Source organism: Ranitomeya imitator, chromosome 3, assembly GCF_032444005.1.
Source record: "Ranitomeya imitator isolate aRanImi1 chromosome 3, aRanImi1.pri, whole genome shotgun sequence".
Classification (NCBI taxonomy): Eukaryota; Metazoa; Chordata; class Amphibia; order Anura; family Dendrobatidae; genus Ranitomeya; species Ranitomeya imitator.
This window is the reverse complement of record NC_091284.1, coordinates 661,993,219-662,015,914: the sequence shown is the minus strand read 5'-3', so window position 1 is coordinate 662,015,914 and position 22,696 is coordinate 661,993,219. Positions and strand designations below refer to the sequence as shown.

At 45.7% G+C, this 22,696-nt stretch overlaps 1 protein-coding gene across 3 annotated transcripts in view; it reads right to left on the bottom strand.

The window, feature by feature from the left end:
* Positions 1 to 22,696, bottom strand: part of LRCH1 (leucine rich repeats and calponin homology domain containing 1) — a 322,845-nt gene that overhangs the window by 123,731 nt on the left and 176,418 nt on the right. For all 3 annotated transcript variants that reach the window (XM_069758279.1, XM_069758280.1, XM_069758278.1), the window contains exons 5-7: positions 12,837 to 12,973; positions 7,429 to 7,559; positions 3,455 to 3,539 (exon numbers count right to left, since the gene is read on the bottom strand). In XM_069758279.1, the coding sequence (XP_069614380.1) occupies positions 3,455 to 3,539; positions 7,429 to 7,559; positions 12,837 to 12,973 (353 nt within the window). The remainder of the gene's footprint in view (positions 1 to 3,454; positions 3,540 to 7,428; positions 7,560 to 12,836; positions 12,974 to 22,696) is intronic.

The window sequence follows — 22,696 nt, the reverse complement described above, 5'->3', positions numbered from 1 at the left end:
ATCTGGTCACCGGGCCCCCCCTGCAGGCGCTGCGGCAGCGGCACACTATTGACGTGCGGGCCCGCGCCCGCACGTCAATAGTTAACAGCCGCCAGCCAGTCTGAAGCTGGCGGCTGAATAGGGCCGCAGTGCGCACTCGCCGCCGCCGGCGTCTGACGTCATTGTCAGCCGCCGGGCCCGGCGGCGAGTGCGTCTGTGTGGAGCCTGGAGAGGGAGCTTCACCCGGCGCTGGAGCTTGGCCAGGTAAGAAGTTGTGTTTTTTTTTTTTCTTTGAGAGCTGCTGCGATCCAGGGGGGCCCGGGGGGCAGGATGATGGACACACAGGGGCAGAAATGCTGGACACACAGGGGCAGAATGGTGGACACAGTGGGGCAGAAATGCTGGACACAGTGGGGCAGAATGGTGGACACAGTGGGGCAGAATGGTGGACACAGTGGGGCAGAAATGCTGGACACAGTGGGGCAGAATGCTGGACACAGTGGGGCAGAATGGTGGACACACAGGGGCAGAAATGCTGGACACACAGGGGCAGAATGGTGGACACACAGGGGCAGAATGCTGGACACAGTGGGGCAGAATGGTGGACACAGTGGGGCAGAATGGTGGACACAGTGGGGCAGAATGGTGGACACAGTGGGGCAGAATGGTGGACACAGTGGGGCAGAATGGTGGACACAGTGGGGCAGAATGCTGGACACAGTGGGGCAGAATGCTGGACACAGTGGGGCAGAATGGTGGACACACACGGGCAGAAATGCTGGACACACAGTGGGGCAGAAATGCTGGACACAGTGGGGCAGAATGCTGGACACAGTGGGGCAGAAATGCTGGACACAGTGGGGCAGAAATGCTGGACACAGTGGGGCAAAAATGCTGGACACAGGGGCAGAAATGCTGGACACAGTGGGACAGAATGGTGGACACACACAGGGGCAGAAATGCTGGACACACAGTGGGGCAGAATGCTGGACACAGTGGGGCAGAATGCTGGACACAGTGGGGTAGAATGCTGGACACAGTGGGGCAGAATGCTGGACACAGTGGGGCAGAATGCTGGACACACAGTGGGGCAGAATGCTGGACACACAGTGGGGCAGAATGCTGGACACACAGTGGGGCAGAATGCTGGACACACAGTGGGGCAGAATGCTGGACACACAGTGGGGCAGAATGCTGGACACACAGTGGGGCAGAATGCTGGAGACAGGGGCAGAAATGCTGGACACAGTGACAGGGGCAGAATGCTGGACATTGGGGCAGAATGCTGGACACAGTGGGGCAGAAATGCTGGACACAGTGACAGGGGCAGAATGCTGGACACAGTGACAGGGGCAGAATGCTGGACACAGGGGCAGACTGAGACCCAGGGGCAGAATGCGAGACACGGGGCAGAATGGAGATACGGGGCATGATTGGAGACACGGGGCAGGATGAAAGACATGGGGGCATGACTGGAGACAGATGGGGCAGGATTGGAGACAGATGGGGCAGAATGGAGACACAGGGAGCATGATTGGAGACAAGTGTCAGGATTGCAGACATGGGGGCATGGTTGGAGACATAGGGGGCAGAATGGAGACATGGGGCATGATTGGAGACACTGGGGGCAGAATTGGAGACAGATCGTGCAGGATCATGGGGCAGGATGGATATGATGGAGACAGATGGGGCAGGATGGAGAGATCACATGGGGCGATCATATGGGGCAGGATAAGGAGATCATATGGGGCAGAATGGATACTCATGAGGGCAGGATGGGAGAATATCTGGCTGACGCCAGGAATGAGACACACGGGGCCAGGCTGGGTGATATTATTAATACCATAGGGGCTAATTTAGGGATATTATTACTGCAGTGATGTATTTATTTTATTTTTTGAGTATACTGTTTTAAATGGGGGGCGGTCCTGTTACTGTATAGAGAGATACTATGTCGCCTTCTTCATGTGGTGTAATGTAGAAGTTGTGAAAAATTAAGTAATGTGTTCTGCAAGCGGAGCTCGAGATAACTGTGTTATTTCCTGCAGAGAGAAGTCCTGGCTGGATGAAATGATGGCGGTCTGTGCTGGATGAAAGATGAAGGACTTCACCTAGAGACGTCACTGGTGAGTCAGTGTGTTACCTATACACTGACACTATACACTGTATACAGAGCTCCTGTGTATAATTTCACTAGTGATCACTATATTATCTGTACACAGACACTGCATACTAAGTACAGATCTCCTGTGTATAATGGCACTTATGGTGATAGTATGGTGCTTTTTTAAAAATTACTGATCAGAATTGTAGTATTCAGTCACTATGTGGTGGTAATATGTGGTCTGGACATGGTGTTGTGGTATTTGTTCCTTGTATGTGATATTATTCGATCACTGTGGTGGTAATATGTGGTCTGGTCATGGTGTTGTGGTATTTGTTCCTTCTATGTGATATTATTCGATCACTGTGGTGGTAATATGTCATCTGGTCATGGTGTTGTGGTATTTGTTCCTTCTATGTGATATTATTGGGCATTTTAAAAATTGAAAAATAAATAAAAATATACCTAAATTGTATTGCATATTTTAACAAATATTTAATAGGTTACAGCAGAGTAGGGCCCGGCCAAAAGTGTCTACCGTGTTATGGTGGCGGCTTAAAAAATCTTTTGGCCAAAACAAAAGCTGCCTGCTATATGTGTGATCTGGTGATGGGAACTGTTAATGTGTGATTGGTGAGAAGTGGAGTTTTTCCAAGAGAGAGCGGTGGGACTGTGGACAGTTCGAGGGGTGGAGCCTGGAGGCGGGGCTGGGGTGGAGCCTGGGCGGAGTCTCAAGGGGGCCCCGAAAATTTTGCCAGTATGGGGCCCCGAAATTTCTAGTGGCAGCCCTGGGACCAAGCTATGGCTATTAACATGTAGAGCAAATGCTGCAGAAACTCCATCCATGTCTGCAGATGGACAATCTGCAGTAAAATATAGTAGTAATAAAACATAAGAAATATGACCAATTAAGACCTAAAAGATTCTAAATTAAGCTCTGGTTACATAGCCCCCTCAAGTTTCAGATAATGAATAAGACGTAAGTCGAAACGCGTTGATTGTTCGCTTCCTGCTGGTGTATCTCAGTGCTGGATGCCATATGTTGGTTTATTTTATTCACATGGAATAAAAGCTACTTTTTTAGCAACCTTCGCCATTCGCTGAATCTCTTTTCTCCTTGAATACTATTGTATTGGAGGTGGTAAATCAGCACGGTTCAGTGAACACATGTGGATTTACCTGCATTCAATAGACGGCAGCGCTTTGCACGGAACGAACAAAGCGCTGCTAGTTCCGGATCATAGACACCGGCCTACATAAGACAACTCTAGCCAACCAGGATATAACACATAATTATATCTAACATAATAAAAAGTGTATAAAAATAAACACAATACTGAGATTGTGGTTACGACAGTGAAGGTCACTTACCTCTATGGCTGATAAGCGCTTTTCCCCACTGTCACTGCCAACACCAGAATCAGAGTCCTTCTTTAATGGAAAAATGTCTTCAATGCTAGATATGCACCAAAAATATGAATTAAAACACCGTGTAGAATACAAAAACCCTTAAGATCATATGTTGGAAGTAAGGATTATGTAGAATTTAGGGGTTTTTGCCTGAAATTAATGGACAAAGATTGGTTGTCATTTTTTTACTCAGCCATACCCTGCATCCAATCTGCATGTCCATAATTCCCATGTTAGAAAATTGTTACTAGCAAGTCCAGCACATATGCTTACATGCATCGTCTGCTCAAATGAATGAATAAAGGTATATCCACACTGGCTGATAATCATGTAATAGAGCTTCTAGGAACACTCATTCACAATAATTGTGCAGAGTAATCAGACTGCCGATTGCCAACAAAACTCTGATTAGTCGGGTGAAATCACCTCGATGACGTCACCGCTAGTCATTGATGCTGCGCTCGCAGCAGCTCATTCACCAGTGGTTCTCAGCCTGGACGGCCGCATCTTGACACTGTCCAGGTTGAAAACTAGTAATCCACAGACATAGATTACGGTATGGGACAGAATGATGGACAGGTGAGGAATATTGTTGTTTTTTATTTTTGTTTTATTACAGGAGACGAGGGCTTCAACTGAATGGGTGTTAGGCGAGCATAACTGTGTTTATTTTTGAATTATAAAAAAGAAAAGTGTGTTTTGTTTTTATTTCAAATAAAATTCTTTATTCTTGCTGTCTTTATTTACAATATAACTATTGGATTAGTAATGGATAGGTGTCTTACAGACACCTCTCCAGTACTAAGCCGTGGGCTTGATGTCACCAGACAATACAAAGGTGACATCAACCCCACAGATATGAACCCCACTTGCCACCACTACAGTGTAAGTGGGAAAAACTGGGCAAAGAGCCAGAATTCGCGCATCTAATAGATGTGCCTTTTCTGGGTGGCTGAGGGCTGCTATTTTTATGCTGGAGGGGGTCAACATCCATGGGCCCTTACCAGCCTGAGAATACTAGCCCCCAGTGGTCTGCTTTAGCAAGGCTGGTTATCAAAAATGGAGGGACCCCAAATAATTTTTTAAAAATGCAAGGGAACCCCTCTATTCTTGATAACCAGTCTTGATAAGGCTGACAGCTGATGGTTGCAGCCCCAAGCTGTCAGTTTTGCCTGGCTGGTTTTCAAAAATACAGGGGAACCTGTTGTGAACTCTGTGGCAGAGCTCCCTCCTGTGGTCACAAGTGGTACTTCGGCTGGTTCTCTCTGTGAGCTTCCGTTGGTGGAGGAAAGTGGTACTGCGGCTTCTGAGTTTCCTTCCTCAGGTGATGTGGTGAAGTTGTTAGGTGCTGCTCTATTTAACTCCACCTAGTGCTTTGATCCTGGCCTCCAGTCAATGTTCTAGTATTGGACCTGTTTCCTCCTGGATCGTTCCTGTGGCCTGCTGCTCTGCATAGCTAAGTTCTTCTTTGCTATTTGTTTGCTGTTTTTTTCTGTCCAGCTTGTCAATTTGTTTGTTACTGCTTGCTGGAAGCTCTGGGACGCAGAGGGTGTACCTCTGTGCCGTTAGTTCGGTACGGAGGGTCTTTTTCCCCCTTTGCGTGGTTTTTGTAGGGTTTTGTGTTGACCGCAAAGTTACCTTTCCTATCCTCGCTCTGTTCAGAAAGTTGGGCCTCACTTTGCTAAATCTATTTCATCTCTACGTTTGTCTTTTCATCTTAACTCACAGTCATTATATGTGGGGGCTGCCTTTTCCTTTGGGGTATTTCTCTGAGGCAAGGTAGGCTTATTTTCTATCTTCAGGCTAGCTAGTTTCTCAGGCCATGCCGAGTTGCATAGGGAGCGTTAGGCGCAATCCACGGCTGCCTTTAGTGTGGTTGGAGAGGATTAGGGATTGCGGTCAACAGAGTTCCCACGTCTCAGAGCTCGTTCTTGTTTTTTGGGTTATTGCCAGGTCACTGTATGTGCGCTGACCTCTATGTCCATTGTGGTACTGAATTACCATTCATAACAGGAACCCACACCGTTTTTTTAAATTATTTATTTAGAGCGTAGGTGCCGCCTGATGAATACTCCCATCAACAGCGCCTGCTCTTGCTGTTGTTAGAGACAGCAGGTGTAGGCTGATGGGAGCAGTAGTCCCATCTGCCGATGACAGAGATGTAGTTAGAGGGAACTTGTCAGGTGAATTATGCTACCCAAACCACTGGTAGCATGCATCTGGAACAGACTCCAGCCTTGCAGGCATCTATGTTTCATGTTGAAATCCTGTAAGGGAACGTGTCCACGTTCAGGATGGCCGGCGGTTTTGACGGAGTGGCAAACTCGCTCCGCCCCCTTCTGGAGAAGCGATGATGTCGCATGTGTTCATTGCACACATCCGGAATCATCGCACCCCACACATAGGGCCCTGTGTTATACCTTGTGGACATGCTGCGATCTAAATCTAGATCTAAAGGTAAACGGACATGCTGCGATCTAAAAAGACGCGCCGCATGTCCAGAATCGCAGGGCTGCCGGATGCGTGTTACCACGCATAGTGGAGACGGGATTTCATGAAATCCCCTCCACTATGCTGTAACATCTGGACGCTGCGTGTTTGTGTGTTTGACGCTGCATAGAGACGCAGAGTCAAACACACAGTGTTTCCTGAACGTGGAAACATACCCTAATATTTCAGAGTACACAAAGGTCCCAATTTGCCAAACAGTTTTAGCCAGACTTCAAAGTTGCAGGAAAAAAATTGCAACTTTTTGCAATTTCACATCAAGCCCACCAACTTTTTAAAAAGTAAACGTAGCTATGTAGGAAGGGGGCTTTGGGAAACATATGTGTCATAATTTATGCCACAAATTAGGACAGAAGTGTACTCTAGTCCATGACTTGAGTACACTTCTAACACTGGTAAACGGCGGCTGAAAGATGCTCTGATGCAATGTTCATGGAGACTGGCCTGCAGAATGACAGTCATTGAGAATTGGGGCGATTGTTTGAAAAAAGAAGCTGGGAATAAGAACAGTAATCAGAGATTTCCTTTGCCTGGCTCATATACTTTGAAAGGTCTTTGGTATATAGAGAGACCCTGATGACCGTTCCCCGACTTCCTCTTAGGACGGGGTCACACTTGCGAGTGTGATAAGAGAAACTTTCATGAGTCTCTAGCATCAATACCCGGCACTGGGGCGCGGAGTGTGCGGCTGCATGTATTTCTATGCAGCTAAACTTGAGAGTCCATCAGTGAGCTCCTTTTTACAGACTCTTTGATTTGTCATTTTCTGACCTGCTCTAAGCTGATTTATGAACCCACCGGAATACATTATAGAGGAATATGCCTTGAAAAATAGAACTCATAAAAGCCAAATCAAACCCCATTGCAAAAATTGCTTTTAGGACCTACATATATTCATCTAAAAAAAAATGTCCGCAAAGGAGGACAACCTCTTTAATGTCTAAAGAATATCTATACAAAGGCATTTTCTTTAGAAACTATGCCCTTGGCTGTAATTATGGCTGTTTTGCACCATGGAGGAGCATAGGATCACTACTGTATTTTTCTATGACTCCAATTTCATAAGGAGCTATACAATTTTTATCATTTCAGATTTAGTGTGAACCGAATATCTCAGCAATAAAACACCTGAAAGACCAAGGACCCCGACTGCTACCAAGAACAATGAATGGGAAGACTATAAAGATTTATTTTTTGATGAAAGATGGCTGCAGCCTAAAGTCACCTCTCTTTCCAGGATAGGGACACACTTTTCTGTAATAATGGCATTCCCTTAGGCTGGACTCCAGGTTATTAAAGTAAAAAAAAAAATTATTGTTGTCACAAACTAATTTGACTTGTGTGAATGAATCGTCGGTTGTAGAGATGTATCATACTGAAAATACTGTATACGGCTATCACGTGTGGAATGTACCGTGCTGCATTACCTTTCCTCAGCATGTTGCTGCAGAATGGGCCTCTCAATGGCATGAAGATAAAACGTGTCTCCTGTCTTCTCCATTTGACACGCTTGTATACTTAAATATTTGAATATATGTATTTTGCCTTTAATACAAATCTAGAAAAGATAATAAAAAGTGATTAATAAGACTCTGAAGTAGCACAGGTAAGTCAGGATATGAAGGATAACAGTTCGCTTCCATCTATGTGTTTGGTTAGAATCATAAGACATTTGATCAATGTGAAAAGTACAAGTTAGGCTACGTTCACATTAACGTTGTCTCGGGCGCAGCTGCAGCGACGCATGCGCCCCTATATTTAACATGGGGGCGCATGAACATGCATTGTCTTGCGTTTTGTGACGCATGTGTCATTTTTGGCGCAAGCATCAGGGCGCAGAGGACGCAGCAAGTTCCATTTTTTTGCATCCAAAATCAAGCCAAAAATGGACGCATGCATCACAAAACAATGCGTTTTTGCATGTGTTTTGCGTTGCGTCACCGACGCAACACACAACGCAAATGTGAACGTAGCCTTACAGGTATATGTTTATATAATGTGGGCTCTCTGCTCTTCTGAGCGCCGGGTGCCATGGCAGCTCAGCTCCACCTATGATATCATTCATTTGTGCCATTTAAGCGAGTCGCCATCTGTGACAGATAGTGGTCTACCATGATTGTGGACGTCCAACACTCCACTTTCCTATACCAGGCGTCTTGACATACTATGATCTCCAATATAACCACTGTGAGCCTCCTAACTCTAACATCGCTGGGCTCTGCTGCAATGCCACTCTGTGCCTTCTGACATACCCAGCACTGCCAAGTCACAAAGTGCCTCCTGACATATCCAACTCCGCTACATTGCCACTGTATACCTCCTCACATAACTAGCTTTGCTACATGGCTGGGCTTTGCTATATTGTCACTGTGTGCCTTCAGACATACCCAACACACTTGGTTGCTGAGCGCTTCCAGACATACCCAGCTCTGCTTGTCACTGGGCTCTGTGCTGCACCTGCTGACTCTGCTACATAACTACAGTGAGCCTTCTGACATACTTAACTCTGCTACATCACATGACTGCTACATTGTTTCACTGAGCCTTCAGGTCCACTCTGCTCATTCATCACTGCGCTTATTCTCTTGTTGTCACCACGTATCTACAGGCTCCATATCTCCAACCAGTCCACCCTTCTGGGCCATGTAACCCCTCCGTGCTCTATTCCAGCTGCTCTTCTATAACAAGACCTTCCTGAGCCACATCACAAGGAGCCTTTTCACTGAAAACGACAGATTGCACACCTCTGATTATTACAGGCATGTGCAGAAGCCTTTAACCAGTGGGAAGACAGCTGTCAATCAGCATACTGTCGACAGTCGCGCCCATTCAGCAGAGCAGAGTGGAAGAGAAGCGATTGCTTTGCAGATGTGACGTCAGCTGAATCGCCATCAGGAGGCTCTGCAGCAGCTGGGCACAACAGGCAGGCAGGTAGGTAGGTAGCAACTACCTGCCAGTTAATTCTAAGACCTGTAGTAAATCTTCAGTTTTTGTGACAAAACTGTGTGGAAAAAACGCTACAAAAGCGCAGCAAATGCTTAACGTGTGAACATGCCCTAAGGAGGTTTCTGTATATTTAGAAAAAGTTGGGCACTATTCACTCATCCATTTTTCACACACATGTTCGGATTCTTCAGGGATGTGTACTGGTCTGCAAAAAAAAGAAGCAGACGTCCATATTGTATCCCATTTGCAAAATACACTCGCTCATTCAAGTGAACGGCTCCATCAAAAGAAACAGAGAGCACTCAGATGTCATCAGTGTGCCATCTAAGTGTTGTCCGATTCTCATTACTTAACCAGTTAGCGAAACCTGGATATTTTTAAGCATATGAGAAAAAAGTGATATTAAAAATGAACACAAAAATGAATGAAAACCAGGTCCAGAATTTAAAAAAAAAGTGTGAATTTAGTGTGAAGCTAATCCACTCTGCAATTACGCAAGAATGACCTTTTATTGTGGTCATTTGGTCATGTGTCTTATGTAAATGACTTGCTTCCAGTCAAGTGGGCAGGGCAGAATCCCAGAACAGTCAAGCCTCTGGGCGTCTGATCACACCCACCAGGGATGGGCTGATGAGTAAGCACGCTGAATGGTGGCTCACCAGTTATGTCTGGTGACGCTCAATAGAGGGAGTGGAGTTGGCGTGTGCATGTTTACCTGTGGTCAGAAAGCTTTCAATCACCGCTGCTTCTGGTGCACGCACAGCGTGCCGATAAGACTGCGAGAGTAGACCGCTTAACTGCATGTGCCTGGTAATATTCGAGCAGCGAGACATCAGCAGGGCTCAGTCCATCGATCAGACCCCGGTGGGCACAATTAGAGGCTCAAACGCTTGATTGTTCCAGGATTCAGCACTGCCCCCAAGTAATTTAAGGACCACATTAACAAATAATTACTTAATAAAGGCATAGTAGGTTTAGTGCGACACATTAAGGGGATACGTGGCCTAGTACAAGACTGGTAATGGTTTCTGAGACATAACGACATTACAGGTATACTTTAAATGGGTTTTCCCTATCTCTATCCACAGAAAATAAAGCAATAACAAGAATAATAATTTGCAACAAAAAAAGAAAAAAAAATGTATTTGTATACCTGTACATTATTTTGATACTGAAGGAGTGAAGGCCCTATTCTTTCTTTTTTGCAGTACATATTGGAGGGTGGCCCCCTCCGGGGTTCAGCACACTTATCCACCCATCTTTCTCATACAATGTTTTAATTACGAGCTACACCTGGCTCCCATTACCCCCCCTTTTTCAGAAGAGGCCTGGTTTGGCACATGGAGAGGTAGGACACAGAGTGGTTAGGGATCATCCATATTGAAAGGTACACCTTGACGTGGTTTGGTACACCTTGACGTGGTTTGGTGGCTTTCGTGCTCTTTTGATCAAAAAACACTGACTAAGTGCCTTACGTTTTTAACATATACAGCAATATTGGAGTTCGTGTATACTCGCAGTGTGCTGACGTATCGTGCATATCTATGTTACTATATTGCAACATCACAAAAACAAAACTCAACCCCGAGGTCTGTTACTCCTCGTTTGTGATTCCTTGGTTTATAAGCATAAAAGCTTCTGTATTTGACACAATCCGTTTCTTCACATCTCTCCCACATAAGACTTTCCTCCTGTTCTTTCCGTTCACCAGAGGGGATTGGATTTTGGTTCTTTGCTTTGATCTGCAAGTTTTGCTTTCATAAGCTCATTTGTTCTAAAACAAGAATACATTTCTATTGTGGAAGCAACAGCTTCTAAGTTCTTTGGCCAATGCAGCTGCACAGAACGCCACTAGATTAAAATGACTAAGAATGTAAAAAAAAAAAAACACAGCAAAGTACTGAAAGCGAAAACCTCCTACTCAAAAATTTGCACTTCAACCAATAAATAATATATGTATATTTAATTCTGCTTTGGTACGTTGTAGTGATTGAAAAATACAACAATTAAATTGCATAGACTTTTTTTAGCATCATTATTTAAGGGGTTGCCCAGAAGGCTGAGGGTGGGATTTGAAACCAGGACCCCAGCGCTGCAAGGCTGAAGGGCCAACCACTGAGCTACAGTGCTGCCCTTGTATGCAAAATAAGTAAAAGCTAAAGGGGAACTGTGGATGGAAGAAATTACTACCCATCCAAAGATACGTGATAACTTTTAGCTCGGTGTTGGTCCAATCGCTAGGACCCCCACCGATCACCAGAAAAAGGCACTTTCATCCTCATTTTTTATGGGACTCCAGGATTGCTGTATTCGAATTTCTCTGGCACCCCATATGGAATGAATGAGTGGCAGTTGAGCATGAGCACTGCCACTCCATTCTAAATGGAATGAAAGTGCATCATTCTGACAGATTGGGCCCCAACCGATCTAGAGTTATCACCTAACCAAACAGTTAAGTGATAACTTCCATCTACTGAAATCTAGGGGGTAACGTTTGTGGAGAGTGAAAAGCCAGGCCTGGCATGTCAGAGTGAGTAGACTTATACGCCATGCATGCGCCACTGGGGAAATTAAACATGCAAATTGCCTGTCAGAGAGGAAGAGGACTAGAACTCTAGTGCCACCTATTGGAAGTAGCAATCCTAAAAGTCAATATAGACCCTTTAACGAGCCTTGCCATATTTGTGATGACTGAGTATACTCGTTACTCTAGATTTCCCTGCATGCTCGGGTGGTCTGAGTATTTTGGTGTGCTCAGAGATTTAGTTTTTGTTGACATAGCTGCATGATCTGCGACTGCTAGACATCCTGAATACATGTGGAGATTCCCTAACAGACAAGGAACCCCCACATGTATTCAAGCTGTCTAGCAGTCGCAAATCATGCAGCTGCGTCGACAAAATCTAACTCTCCGAGCAAGCTAAAATACTCGGAGACCACCCGAGCATGCTTGGGAAATCTCGAGTAACGAGTATACTCGCTCATCACTAATCCTAAAGGTACCTTCACACTAAACGATATCGCTAGCGATCCGTGACGTTGCAGCGTCCTGGCTAGCGATATCGTTTAGTTTGACACGCAGCAGCGATCAGAATCCTGCTGTGATGTCGCTGGTCGGGGCTAGAGGGCCAGACCTTTCTTTGGTCGCTGGCTCTCCCGCTGACATCGCTGAATCGGCGTGTGTGACACCGATTCAGCGATGTCTTCGCTGGTAACCAGGGTAAACATCGGGTTACTAAGCGCAGGGCCGCGCTTAGTAACCCGATGTTTACCCTGGATACCATCCTAAAAGTTAAAAAAACAAACACTACATACTTACCTACCGCTGTCTGTCCCTCGGCGCTGTGCTTTCCTGCACTCACTGTGAGCACAGCGGCCGTAAAGCAGAGCGGTGAGGTCACCGCTCTGCTTTCCGGTCGCTGTGCTCACAGCCAGAGCAGAGAAGCACAGCGCCGGGGACAGACAGCGGTAGGTATGTAGCGTTTGTTTTTTTAACTTTTAGGATGGTATCCAGGGTAAACATCGGGTTACTAAGCGCGGCCCTGCGCTTAGTAACCCGATGTTTACCCTGGTTACCGGCATCGTTGGTCACTGGAGAGCTGTCTGTGTGACAGCTCTCCAGCGACCAAACAGCGACGCTGCAGCGATCCGGATCGTTGTCTGGATCAATGCAGCGTCGTTTAGTGTGAAGGTACCTTTAGTCTACTGGCAAAACACTGCAAGAAAATGTATACATTTGCTATTTCTGACATGATAAAGATTATGTGTTACTGCATGGTAGACAGCTTGTATTTGTTGGCTGTTAACAGGGCAATTAGGATGGTTCAATTAACAAAAATATGTAAATAAAAGCATAGTATAAAAATCTGGTAATAATATAAACACTTACCTGTGCAGGTGGAGATTGTAGTGGGTTATTCTCAAGTACTAATACTTGTAATTGCACCATTTTTCTAAAACAAAGTGGTAGTATCAGGATTTTATTGCAGGAAAAATCTAGTTTTACCAAGGGAAGATCTACTATTTCTGAAAATAAGAACATATACTTAATTAGCACCATAAGATGGTAAAGAGACTTATAAGTTCACAAGACAATAAACAACACTGCTTGAAATACAGCCATATAAGCTTGGCTTCTGTGCTGGTAACCTATAATTTTTAATAATTAGGCCTACTTTATTAAGATTAATTTTCTCAGGCTGCACAGCAAAGTGGTTGTGCTAGTCTATCAGCTGTCTGTGGAGATGGAGGGGGGGACACAGACCAATAGGGGGCGAGATGAGGAGGTGGTGTGTGAGTGGGAGACCCTTAATATCCGATCTGTTAGGTATGAAGAGATCCAAAATAGGGCCAAGTCTGTGATGCTAAGAGATGAGAGAATCTGTAGTAAGAGGGAGTGATTGACTGTGTCAAAAGCAGATGACAAGTCCAGGAGGAGAACAGAGTAGTGTTGCTTGGATGTGGTGGTTAGTAGGTCATTGGAGACTTTAATCAGAGCAGCTTCAATGGAATGACGTGGTCGGAAGGCAGATTATTAGCGGTCAAAGAGGGAGTGAAGGAGAGAAGTGATATGGGGTGGTAGCTAGATACAGAGGATGGGTCAAGGTAGAGCTTTTTGAGGATGTGTGTGATCGAGCAATGTTTAAAGCATGAAGGGAAAACACCAGTTGTTAGTGATAGGTTGAAAAGACAGGTTAGCGTTGGGATGAAGACTGTGGTGAGATTTGGGAAGAGGTGGGACGTGATCGGCTCGAGTGTACAGGTAGTGAAATGTGATCTTGAAAGTAAAGAGGAAAGATGATCTTCTGTAATGGAGGCTGGTTTTGGAGGTGGAGGGTTGAGCAGTTATGAGGCGGTGCCTGTAGGCCAATGATTTCTCTGATGTTATGGCTCTTTTGCTTGAAGAATGAGGCAAAGTGGGCGTGTCCTAGCTGGCCATGTGAGTGGAAGCAGGGAAGAGTGCTCCTGCTGCCAGAAGGACAAAAATCCTGCTTTAACCCCGATTTTCGGGTAAACTCACCTAAATCCGGCTGGCTGAAGGTCCGGAGAGTGCAGCGGTGTGGAGCGGTGGGTCCGGAGTCGGCAGCGATGACCAGGAGGCGGCAGAAAGACGCTGGCACCAGCGATGCAGGAGCCGGCCAAGATGGCTCCGATGCTAGGGAGGACGCCGAGAAGGAGAACGCCGCATGTCAGCGGCGCATGGAAGTGGCCGCAAAGCTGCAGCAGTATGCCAGAGTGGAGGCTGCTGAGGAGGCAGAACCAGGATCTAGAGCTGACCAGGAGGAGGAGGAAGCAAGCACAGCCGAGCAGCATGAGGTACAGAGGGGGAAGGAGAGAGGCAGCATGGCTGGGGCTAGTGGGGGACCTGAAGCCATAACACAGGGAGAGGAGCCGACCCTTAGAGATGTTATCACACTGATCTCTTCATGTCAGCAATCCCTGAACTCCTTGGCCCAGCAGATGCAGGAAGTTAAAGGGGACACGGCACAGATTAATGCGGCTCTGCAGAAAATGGACAAACGTAAAGGAGTGGTGGAGGAGAGGGTGAGCACGGCAGAAGATCACATAGTTAAGCTACAAAAAGCTGAAAAGAAGTTCGCCCAAGCAATAGCCGAGCTCGCTGCCAAAAATGAGGATCTGGAAAATAGATCCAGAAGAAATATACGTATAGTGGGGCTGCCTGAAAAGACTGAGGGGAGAAATCCCACTGAGTTTGTGGAGAACTGGCTGTTGGAGAAGATTGGGAGCACAGTGTTGACAAAAGTTTTTGCTGTTGAATGAGCTCATAGGGTCCCGCCGCAGCCCCCTGCCCCAGGAGCAAATCCCCGTACCATGCTTGCTAAAATACTGAACTACAGGGACAGAGACATTATTCTCAGAAAGGCTAGAGAGATGGAAGATCTGACGGCTGGAGGTCAGAAAATTGCCATTTATCCGGATTATTCCGCTGCGGTTCAGAAGCAGCGGATGAAGTTTACTGGAGTCAAGCGGTGACTGAAGGAGCTGGGAGTGCAGTACTCAGTGATGTTTCCCGCCAAGCTGAGACTGGTGGCCTTTAATAAGACACATTTCTTCCTGACACCGGAGGACGCTACCCAGTTGCTTGACACCAATGAGAAAAAGTTGAAAGGAGTGGGAGACTGACATGCCGGCGAGATTTGGCTGGAAATTGGTTTTTCTGTTGTTGGTGTAGAGTTTTGCGCTTGTTAGCTTCGGGTAAAAAAGTTGAGCAACTGCTGAGGGTTCTGCTAGGCCATGTTGAGGACTGGCCGGAGGGGACAGTACTGTCTACCAAATGTGGGAGAGGAGGGCTATGACGGATATTGTAAATTGGTTTGCTATTTTTCTTATATGTCATAGAAGTGCTATGATAAGTTATAATAAAGTTAAAGTTAGGGGAAATTATGTTTAGTGTGGCAGCGGGACGCGAATGGAGAGGGTTAAGTGAGGGAGAGTGTTCGCAGTGGGCAGTGGAGCCCCACTCTTGCTGAGAGGAAAAATGCGTTACACTGTGGGGGTTAGGGGGGTAAGTTGGGAGGAGGTAGGGGGCGGGAGGGGGTAGGGGGATGGGAGGGGTGGGGCAGCTCATACTTGGGAAATTGGATATTATGAGAAATGATGAGCCACAGGGGGGGAGAATGTATTAAAATATTGAGTTGGAATGTGAGAGGTCTGGCGGATAAAACACGGCGAACGGCAAGTTTGCAGTATGTCCGAGAGCAGAAGGTCTCAATGATATGCCTGCTGGAGACGCATTTAGTGCGGGAGAGGGTGAACGTACTGAGTAGGCGCTGGATACAGAAAGCGTATCATTCTACTTTCTCGACGTACTCTAGGGGTGTGTCTGTGTTGATTCCTGTTGGGGTGCAATATGAGGAGGTAGCGGTAAAAGAAGATTTGGATGGTCAGTATGTGGTGGTGAAATGTAAAATGAATGGAGTATTGATATGTATAGTGGCAATGTATATTCCGCCCCCATACTCAAGCAAGAAGATAAGAGAGGTGCTGGAGAGGGTAGAGCGCTGGGGACCGTTACCATTACTAATTATCGGCGACCTTAATAATATATGTGATGACTTTTGGGACAAGAACAAAACCCCCCAGAATAGGACGGCGGGACATACCACTACGTTTGGGACTTATGTCGGGGAAGTGGGCATGGTTGATTTATGGAGAGTTAGGCATATCGGGGAAAGGGCGTATTCATGCTACTCACCAGCTCATGGTACGCTGTCTAGGATTGATCTGGCACTGGGTAACCGATTATTAGATACGATGGTGGGGGATGTGAGATATTTACCTAGGGCTCTCTCAGACCATAGTCCAGTTGAAGTGGAATTTAGACCAGTGGGGACACGGAACGGGAGCAGAAGGGAGTGGAAAATTCACCCTAATTGGCTACACAGTATAGATTTGGAGAAGATTAAGAAGGAATTAGTGAATTTTTTGAGATAAATGAGGGAAGTGTAGATGTGCTTACTGTGTGGGAAGCCATGAAAGCGTACTTGAGAGGGCTGTTGTTTAGGGATATTAGCAGGTGTAAGCGGAAATCGAGAGAGGTAGAGAGGTTGGCGATAGATGGGCTGAGGATGGCTGAGGATGAGATGGTAATAATGGGTACTTTGGAGGCTGGGAGGCTGGGAGGAGGTTGAAAGCAGCTCAAAACCAGCTAGAGGCGGTCTTGCTGAGTAAGGCTGAAAGGAAGAGGGAATTCATGAATCTGGCCTATTATCAGGAGGGTGAATCAGTGGGTCATTTGCTGTCGCTGGTGGCATCTGCCCAGAGAAATACTTCCTTTGTTCACTCTTTGGTGTCTGGGAGTGGTGTTGCTGTTTCGGAGACTTCAGAGATTTTGGAGACTTTTGCAGATTTTTACGCAGACTTATACTCCTCTCGGGTAGATGGGTCAATGGAGGACACGGTGGCGTTTCTTGAGGAGTTGGAGCTCCCGAGGCTGAGTGACAGGGATAGGGAGGATTTGGAGGCTCCCATTACGGAGGAGGAACTGGGACGGGCATTGCAGTCGATGGCTAATGGGAAGGCGCCTGGCGTAGACGGATTTCCTGCTGAAATTTATAAAAACTTGGGGGAAGTGTTGATCCCTAAATTGAAGGTGGTCTTGGAGGAGGCTAGGATTGGCGGAAGGCTGCCGGCATCTATGCGGGAGGCCACAATAGTGGTGATTCCAAAGGAGGGGAAAGACCCGACACAGCCGGACTCATACCGACCAATTTCTTTACTTACTATTGACGTTAAACTCCTGGCTAAGGTGTTGGCGATGAGGTTGACAAGTGTTATTTCTGGCCTGGTACACTCAGATCAATCTGGCTTTATGCCTGATAGGTCAACTGCGATCAACTTGCGAAGACTGTATGTGAACTTGCAACTCAGAGCTGATAACTGTGGCCAGAGAGTTATTGCATCTTTAGACGCTCACAAGGCGTTCGATAGTGTGGAGTGGGGGTATCTCTGGCAGGTGTTGCGAAGAATGGGGTTTGGACCGCAGTTCATATCCTGGATTCAATTAATGTACTCGATGCCGATGGCTAGGGTTAGGGTAAATGGAGAGTTGTCACGGACCATACAATTGGCTAGAGGGACGAGGCAGGGGTGTCCGCTTTCCCCCCCTTTTGTTTGCTCTAGCAGTGGAGCCGCTGGCTGCTACGCTTCGACGGTCTGATGAGATGACGGGATTTAAATATGGGGTGATTGAAGAAAGGGTGGCGTTGTATGCGGACGACATTTTGTTGTTTCTGGCTGATCCAGTTGCATCTTTGGAGGGAGCCATTGGGATTATTGAACGATTTGGATCAGTGTCGGGGCTTAGGATAAACTGGAGTAAGTCTATCTTGTTTAAGGTGGACGATGTGGATGGGGAACCATTGGAGGATGGGCGACCTGGGGTGACGAGTAAATTTAAGTACCTGGGAATATGGGTATCTATGCCGGTCACTGACTATATACATGAGAATCTGACTCCAATCTTGGGTGCCCTCAAGGCAAAAGCGGATGCATGGCTTAAGTTGCATTTGTCTGTGGTAGGTAGGGTGAATCTTATCAAAATGATTCTGATGCCAAAAATACTGTATATTCTCCGGTCTGGATACCACGTGGGAAATTTAGACAGATCAACTCTCTGTTTAGGAATTTGATTTGGGGGAGGCAACATCCGCGTATTAAACTGGAGACACTTCAGCGACCCAAGGATGATGGGGGTCTGGCATTGCCTAACCCTGAATTGTACTTCCTTGCAGCCCAGAGTCAGCATCTAAGCGGCTGGGCGCATGAGGGGTCATCTGGAGCGGTACAGCGGTTGATGGAAGTGGTGACAAAAAGAAGGCCAGTGGTACAATGTTTGGAGGATGGATCCTTGGAGAGTTTGGGGAAGCTATACCCGACTTTGCTGTTGATACGCAAGCTGTGGAGTAGATTGAGGCACGTACGTGGGATCACGGACTTGATTAGATACTCGCCGTTATGGCATAATAACAATATGAAAGAATTTGAGGCATTAGGGGTATTGATAGAATGGTTGGGCAAAGGGATTCAGTATGTGTATCAAATAATTGAACAAGGTGAACTGAAATCATTTTCCCAATTGCAGGCGGAATTTGACCTTGGGACTGCAGGGGAGTATCAGTATTTGCGGATGAGGCATGCCTTTGGAGCTCAGAGTAGGAACGGAGGTATTAGGATTCAAAGGGATGTAGTATTGGAGTATGTGTGTAATGACGGGACGACTGGAGGAGTCATATCCACTCTGTACAGGGATCTGTTGCACACTTTCCTATTGGGGTTTCCAATAATGGCGAGAGCTAAATGGGAAAGAGATCTGGGCCCAATGGATAACGAGACTTGGGAGTCGGTGTTGGAATGGATCCCAAAACTGTCGCTGAACCGTATAGACTGTCACAGCTTTATGTGATACACAGAGTTTATAGGTCTCCGATGGTGCTATATAAGGCAGGATTGCGTAATGACTCTGAATGTCCGAGGTGTAAGTCTACGGATGCAGACATTTTCCATATGATGTGGACATGTCCGAGGTTGGCTGCCTTCTGGGTGGTAATTTTAAGTCGTATGGAAGGTGCGTATGGATGCACGGTGCCAAGGGATCCAGTTGTCTGTTTGTTGGGATGCGTGGATGAGATTGGGGTGGATAAACACCTAAAGATAGCTATAGCTAGATTGTTGTACATGGCTAGGAAGGTGATAGCTAGAAACTGGATTAGGGAAGAGCCGCCGTCAAGAGGAGAATTCCTCCAGTACGTAAAACAGGGCCTGACACTAGAATAAGGGATTTATAAGAAGAAAGGGAAAACTGAAACGTTCAATAAAATGTGGTCTCCATGGATTGCTATGGGATAGTAATGTGAAGTGTGGCTTATACGAGTGGTTGAGGGATTAGATACTCTATTGTTTTAATGATGGTAGTAATTAACAAGATGAGCTGCTTTGTGGGGTGGGGGAGGGGAGCTTTGGGACCGAAGGGGGTTGTTTGAAGGGGGAGGGGGGGAAAATACTCTGTATTGAAAATGTAAATGAAATATGTTAATTGCCTTGTTATTCTCAATAAAAATTTATTTGAGTTAAAAAAAAAAAAAAAAAAAAAAAAGAATGAGGCAAAGTCTTCAGCTGAGATGAGAGGAGAGGTAGGAGGTGCGTGGGGACGCAGAAGAGAATTGAAAGTGTTAAATAGCTGTTTAGGGTTGTGAGACAAGGAGGATATCAGAGATGAGAAGTAGGATTGTTTTGCTGCAGTGGGTAGGGACTTAAAAGTGGTGAGGGACTGTTTGAATGTGATGAAGTGCTCATTGGATTGGGGTCTTTTTTAACTGTGTCAGGGTTGCATATTGATTGTACAAGCTTTGAAATGTGTGAGGGGGCAACTGATTTAAGAGCCGCAGCTGTTGTGGTGTAATATAACGTGGCAGCAGCATCTACATTGTGTAAGGTATCTATGTCTTCAAGGGGTAGAAGGCACTCAGTAAGTGAGTGTAAATCAAGGTGTTTGGGACTTACTTTCTCAAGAAAGAGGGAAGAAAATGTGAGAAGGTTGTGGTCAGACAAAGGAAGAGGTGAGTTAGAAAGGTTAGATAGGGAACTGTTGTGAATTCTGCTCTTGAGTTCCCTCCAGTGGTTGTAGGTGGGAATGCAGTTGTCTCTGAGTCGCAGTCCTGGCCAGGTGTATCTGCTGATTGCAGTTCTGACTGGGATATTTAAGTGTGCAGGATTCATTATCCAGTTGTCAATGTTTCTTGTGAAGTGTTGGAACACTTTCTGGCTTCTCCTGCTTAGCTGCCAATTCAGCAAAGATAAGTGTCTGGTTTTTGTTTCTGTGGCACACATGCAGTGTGCTTATATTCTGTGCTATTCATTTGTTTTTCTCTTGTCCAGCTTAGACTGTGTCAGTGTTTTCTCAGTCTTGTTGGATTCTCTGGAGTTGCAGATATACGCTCCACATCTTTAGTTAGATGGTGGAGTTTTTGTATTTTCTGCTGTGGATATTTTTGGAAGGATTTTTAATACTGACCGCTTAGTATCCTGTCCTATCCTTTCCTATTTAGTTAGTTAGTGTGTGCCTCATTTGCTAAATCCTGTTTCCTGCCTGCGTGTGTCTTTTCCTCTACTACTCACAGTCAATATTTGTGGGGGGCTGCCTATCCTTTGGGGTTCTGCTCTGAGGCAAGGTAGAAATTCCTATTTCCATCTATAGGGGTATTTAGTCCTCCGGCTGTGTCGAGGTGTCTAGGTTTTGTTAGGCACACCCCACGGCTACTTCTAGTTGCGGTGTTAAGATCAGGGTTGCGGTCAGTATAGTTACCACCTACTCCAGTGAAAGTTATTCATGCTGCTCCAAGGTCACCTGATCATAACGGGGAACAGAGGCGGGTGAAGATAAGGTCCAGTGTGTGGCTGTCTTTGTGAGTGGCTGCAGAATACCATTGAGCGAGGCTAACGGAGGAAGTGAGAGATAGAAGCTTAGAGACAGCGGAGCGGAGTGGGAAATATCAACGGGGATGTTTAAGTCACGCATGATGATAGTGGGAATGTCAGCAGAAAGGAAATGAAATGAAGTAGTCAGGTAGTGACGTGGTCAAAAAAGGTGGTGGCTGGCCATGATGGGGGGGCAGTAAATGACAGCCAGTTGAAAGGGAAGTAGATGTACACAGAGTGCACCATAAAGAAAGGAGAGTAACAGAGGGTGGTAGTGGAATTGGGGTAATGGAGCAGTTATCTGACAGGAGAAAAGATGTGAGAAAGATGGAGTCCCCCATAAGAAAGTGCAGCTGGAGAGGCTGTATTAGAAGAGGTGAGCCAGGTTTCAGTGATTAAGAGAAAGGAAAGGTTATTAGTGATGAAAATATCATGTATATATGAGAGTTTGATGCAGATAGCGTTCCATGGAGGTCCTGTTAGAGGGACTGGTGGTAGCGGGGGCTGGGTGAATGGGTATAAGGTTTGAAAGGTTGCAGAAATTTGTGATAGATCATGGTAGAAGTGACTGTGGGGATGTAGTGAGGAAGACCAGGATTTGGAGATAATGAGATAATCAGCAATGAGGAGGAGCAGAGAAAGTGTTAGCAGATGGGAGCTGAAGAGGGAATGGGGTGGCAGTCTGTTTGGAGACAAGGATTGTATCTTGAGGAATAGATCTGAGGAAGAGGTAAGATGAATGGGAAGGATGGAAGGAATAATTAATCATTACAGCATCAAAACCCAAGATTGGACACCAATCTAACCACCCAAAGAACCTAAGCCCAATTTCCCAGTGAGTATTAGTAATTCTCTAAGTGCAAAAAAAGAAATTTTTGACTATTGGCTGCTATTGTTTTCGGCAAGAAAATATGTGATGACAAAATGCCACAGAGACAGCTAAAACAGAATCAGTATAAAAAAAGACTAAAAGAATGTGGACCTTGTTCAGTCACAGTCCCGTGTATTCTGGGAAATGCAGGGAAGAAAAGGAAAACTGAAAGTGATGTGCGTATCATGTTCAGCTTCTTGTCAAACGGTCAGGGCACATCAGACATTGCTGGTACCAAAAATGGAAAGTAAAGCAATGGACATCAGGCATTATCCCCTCCACTACACTAGACCATGACAGAAGTTAGCATACATTTCTCGGCTGCCATATACCACCAGGAAAAGTGGCATTCATTACTTTACTAACATTAACCACCTGGAATACAAGTAGATATACATTAAAAAATGGAGTTAGAATGAAATGCATGGTCCGGGTATTTTTCTTATTTTCTCTTCCGTATTTACTATGGACGTTTTCTGGTCTAAAATAAGAGCTTTGTTTTATACTGTACTGCAATATTATTAGAATGCTTCCATCTTGTATTTCACCAAATTAACTCTTATCTTATGCATTGAGTGTCTTTAGCGCATCATAGATAGATTTTGAGGAGGAATGAACACTGATAGAGAGAGCACATACGTATATTACACACACTTAGATCCAGAAATATTTGGACAAGGAGATAAGTTTTGGCATTTTAGCGGTTTACCAAAACATGTTCAAGATACAGTTATATAATCGATATGGGTATAAAAGCAGACACTCAGCTTTAATTTGGGGGTATTAACATCTTAATTGGAGTAAGGATTTAGGAATTACAGCTCCTTTTTAAGGGGACAAAAGTATTAGTACAAAGCTCTTTAATAGGCTTCATGAGCTATTCTCTCATTAATCCAGCATCAATAAAGAAAGTAAATGGTCTGGTGCTAATTCCAGGTGTG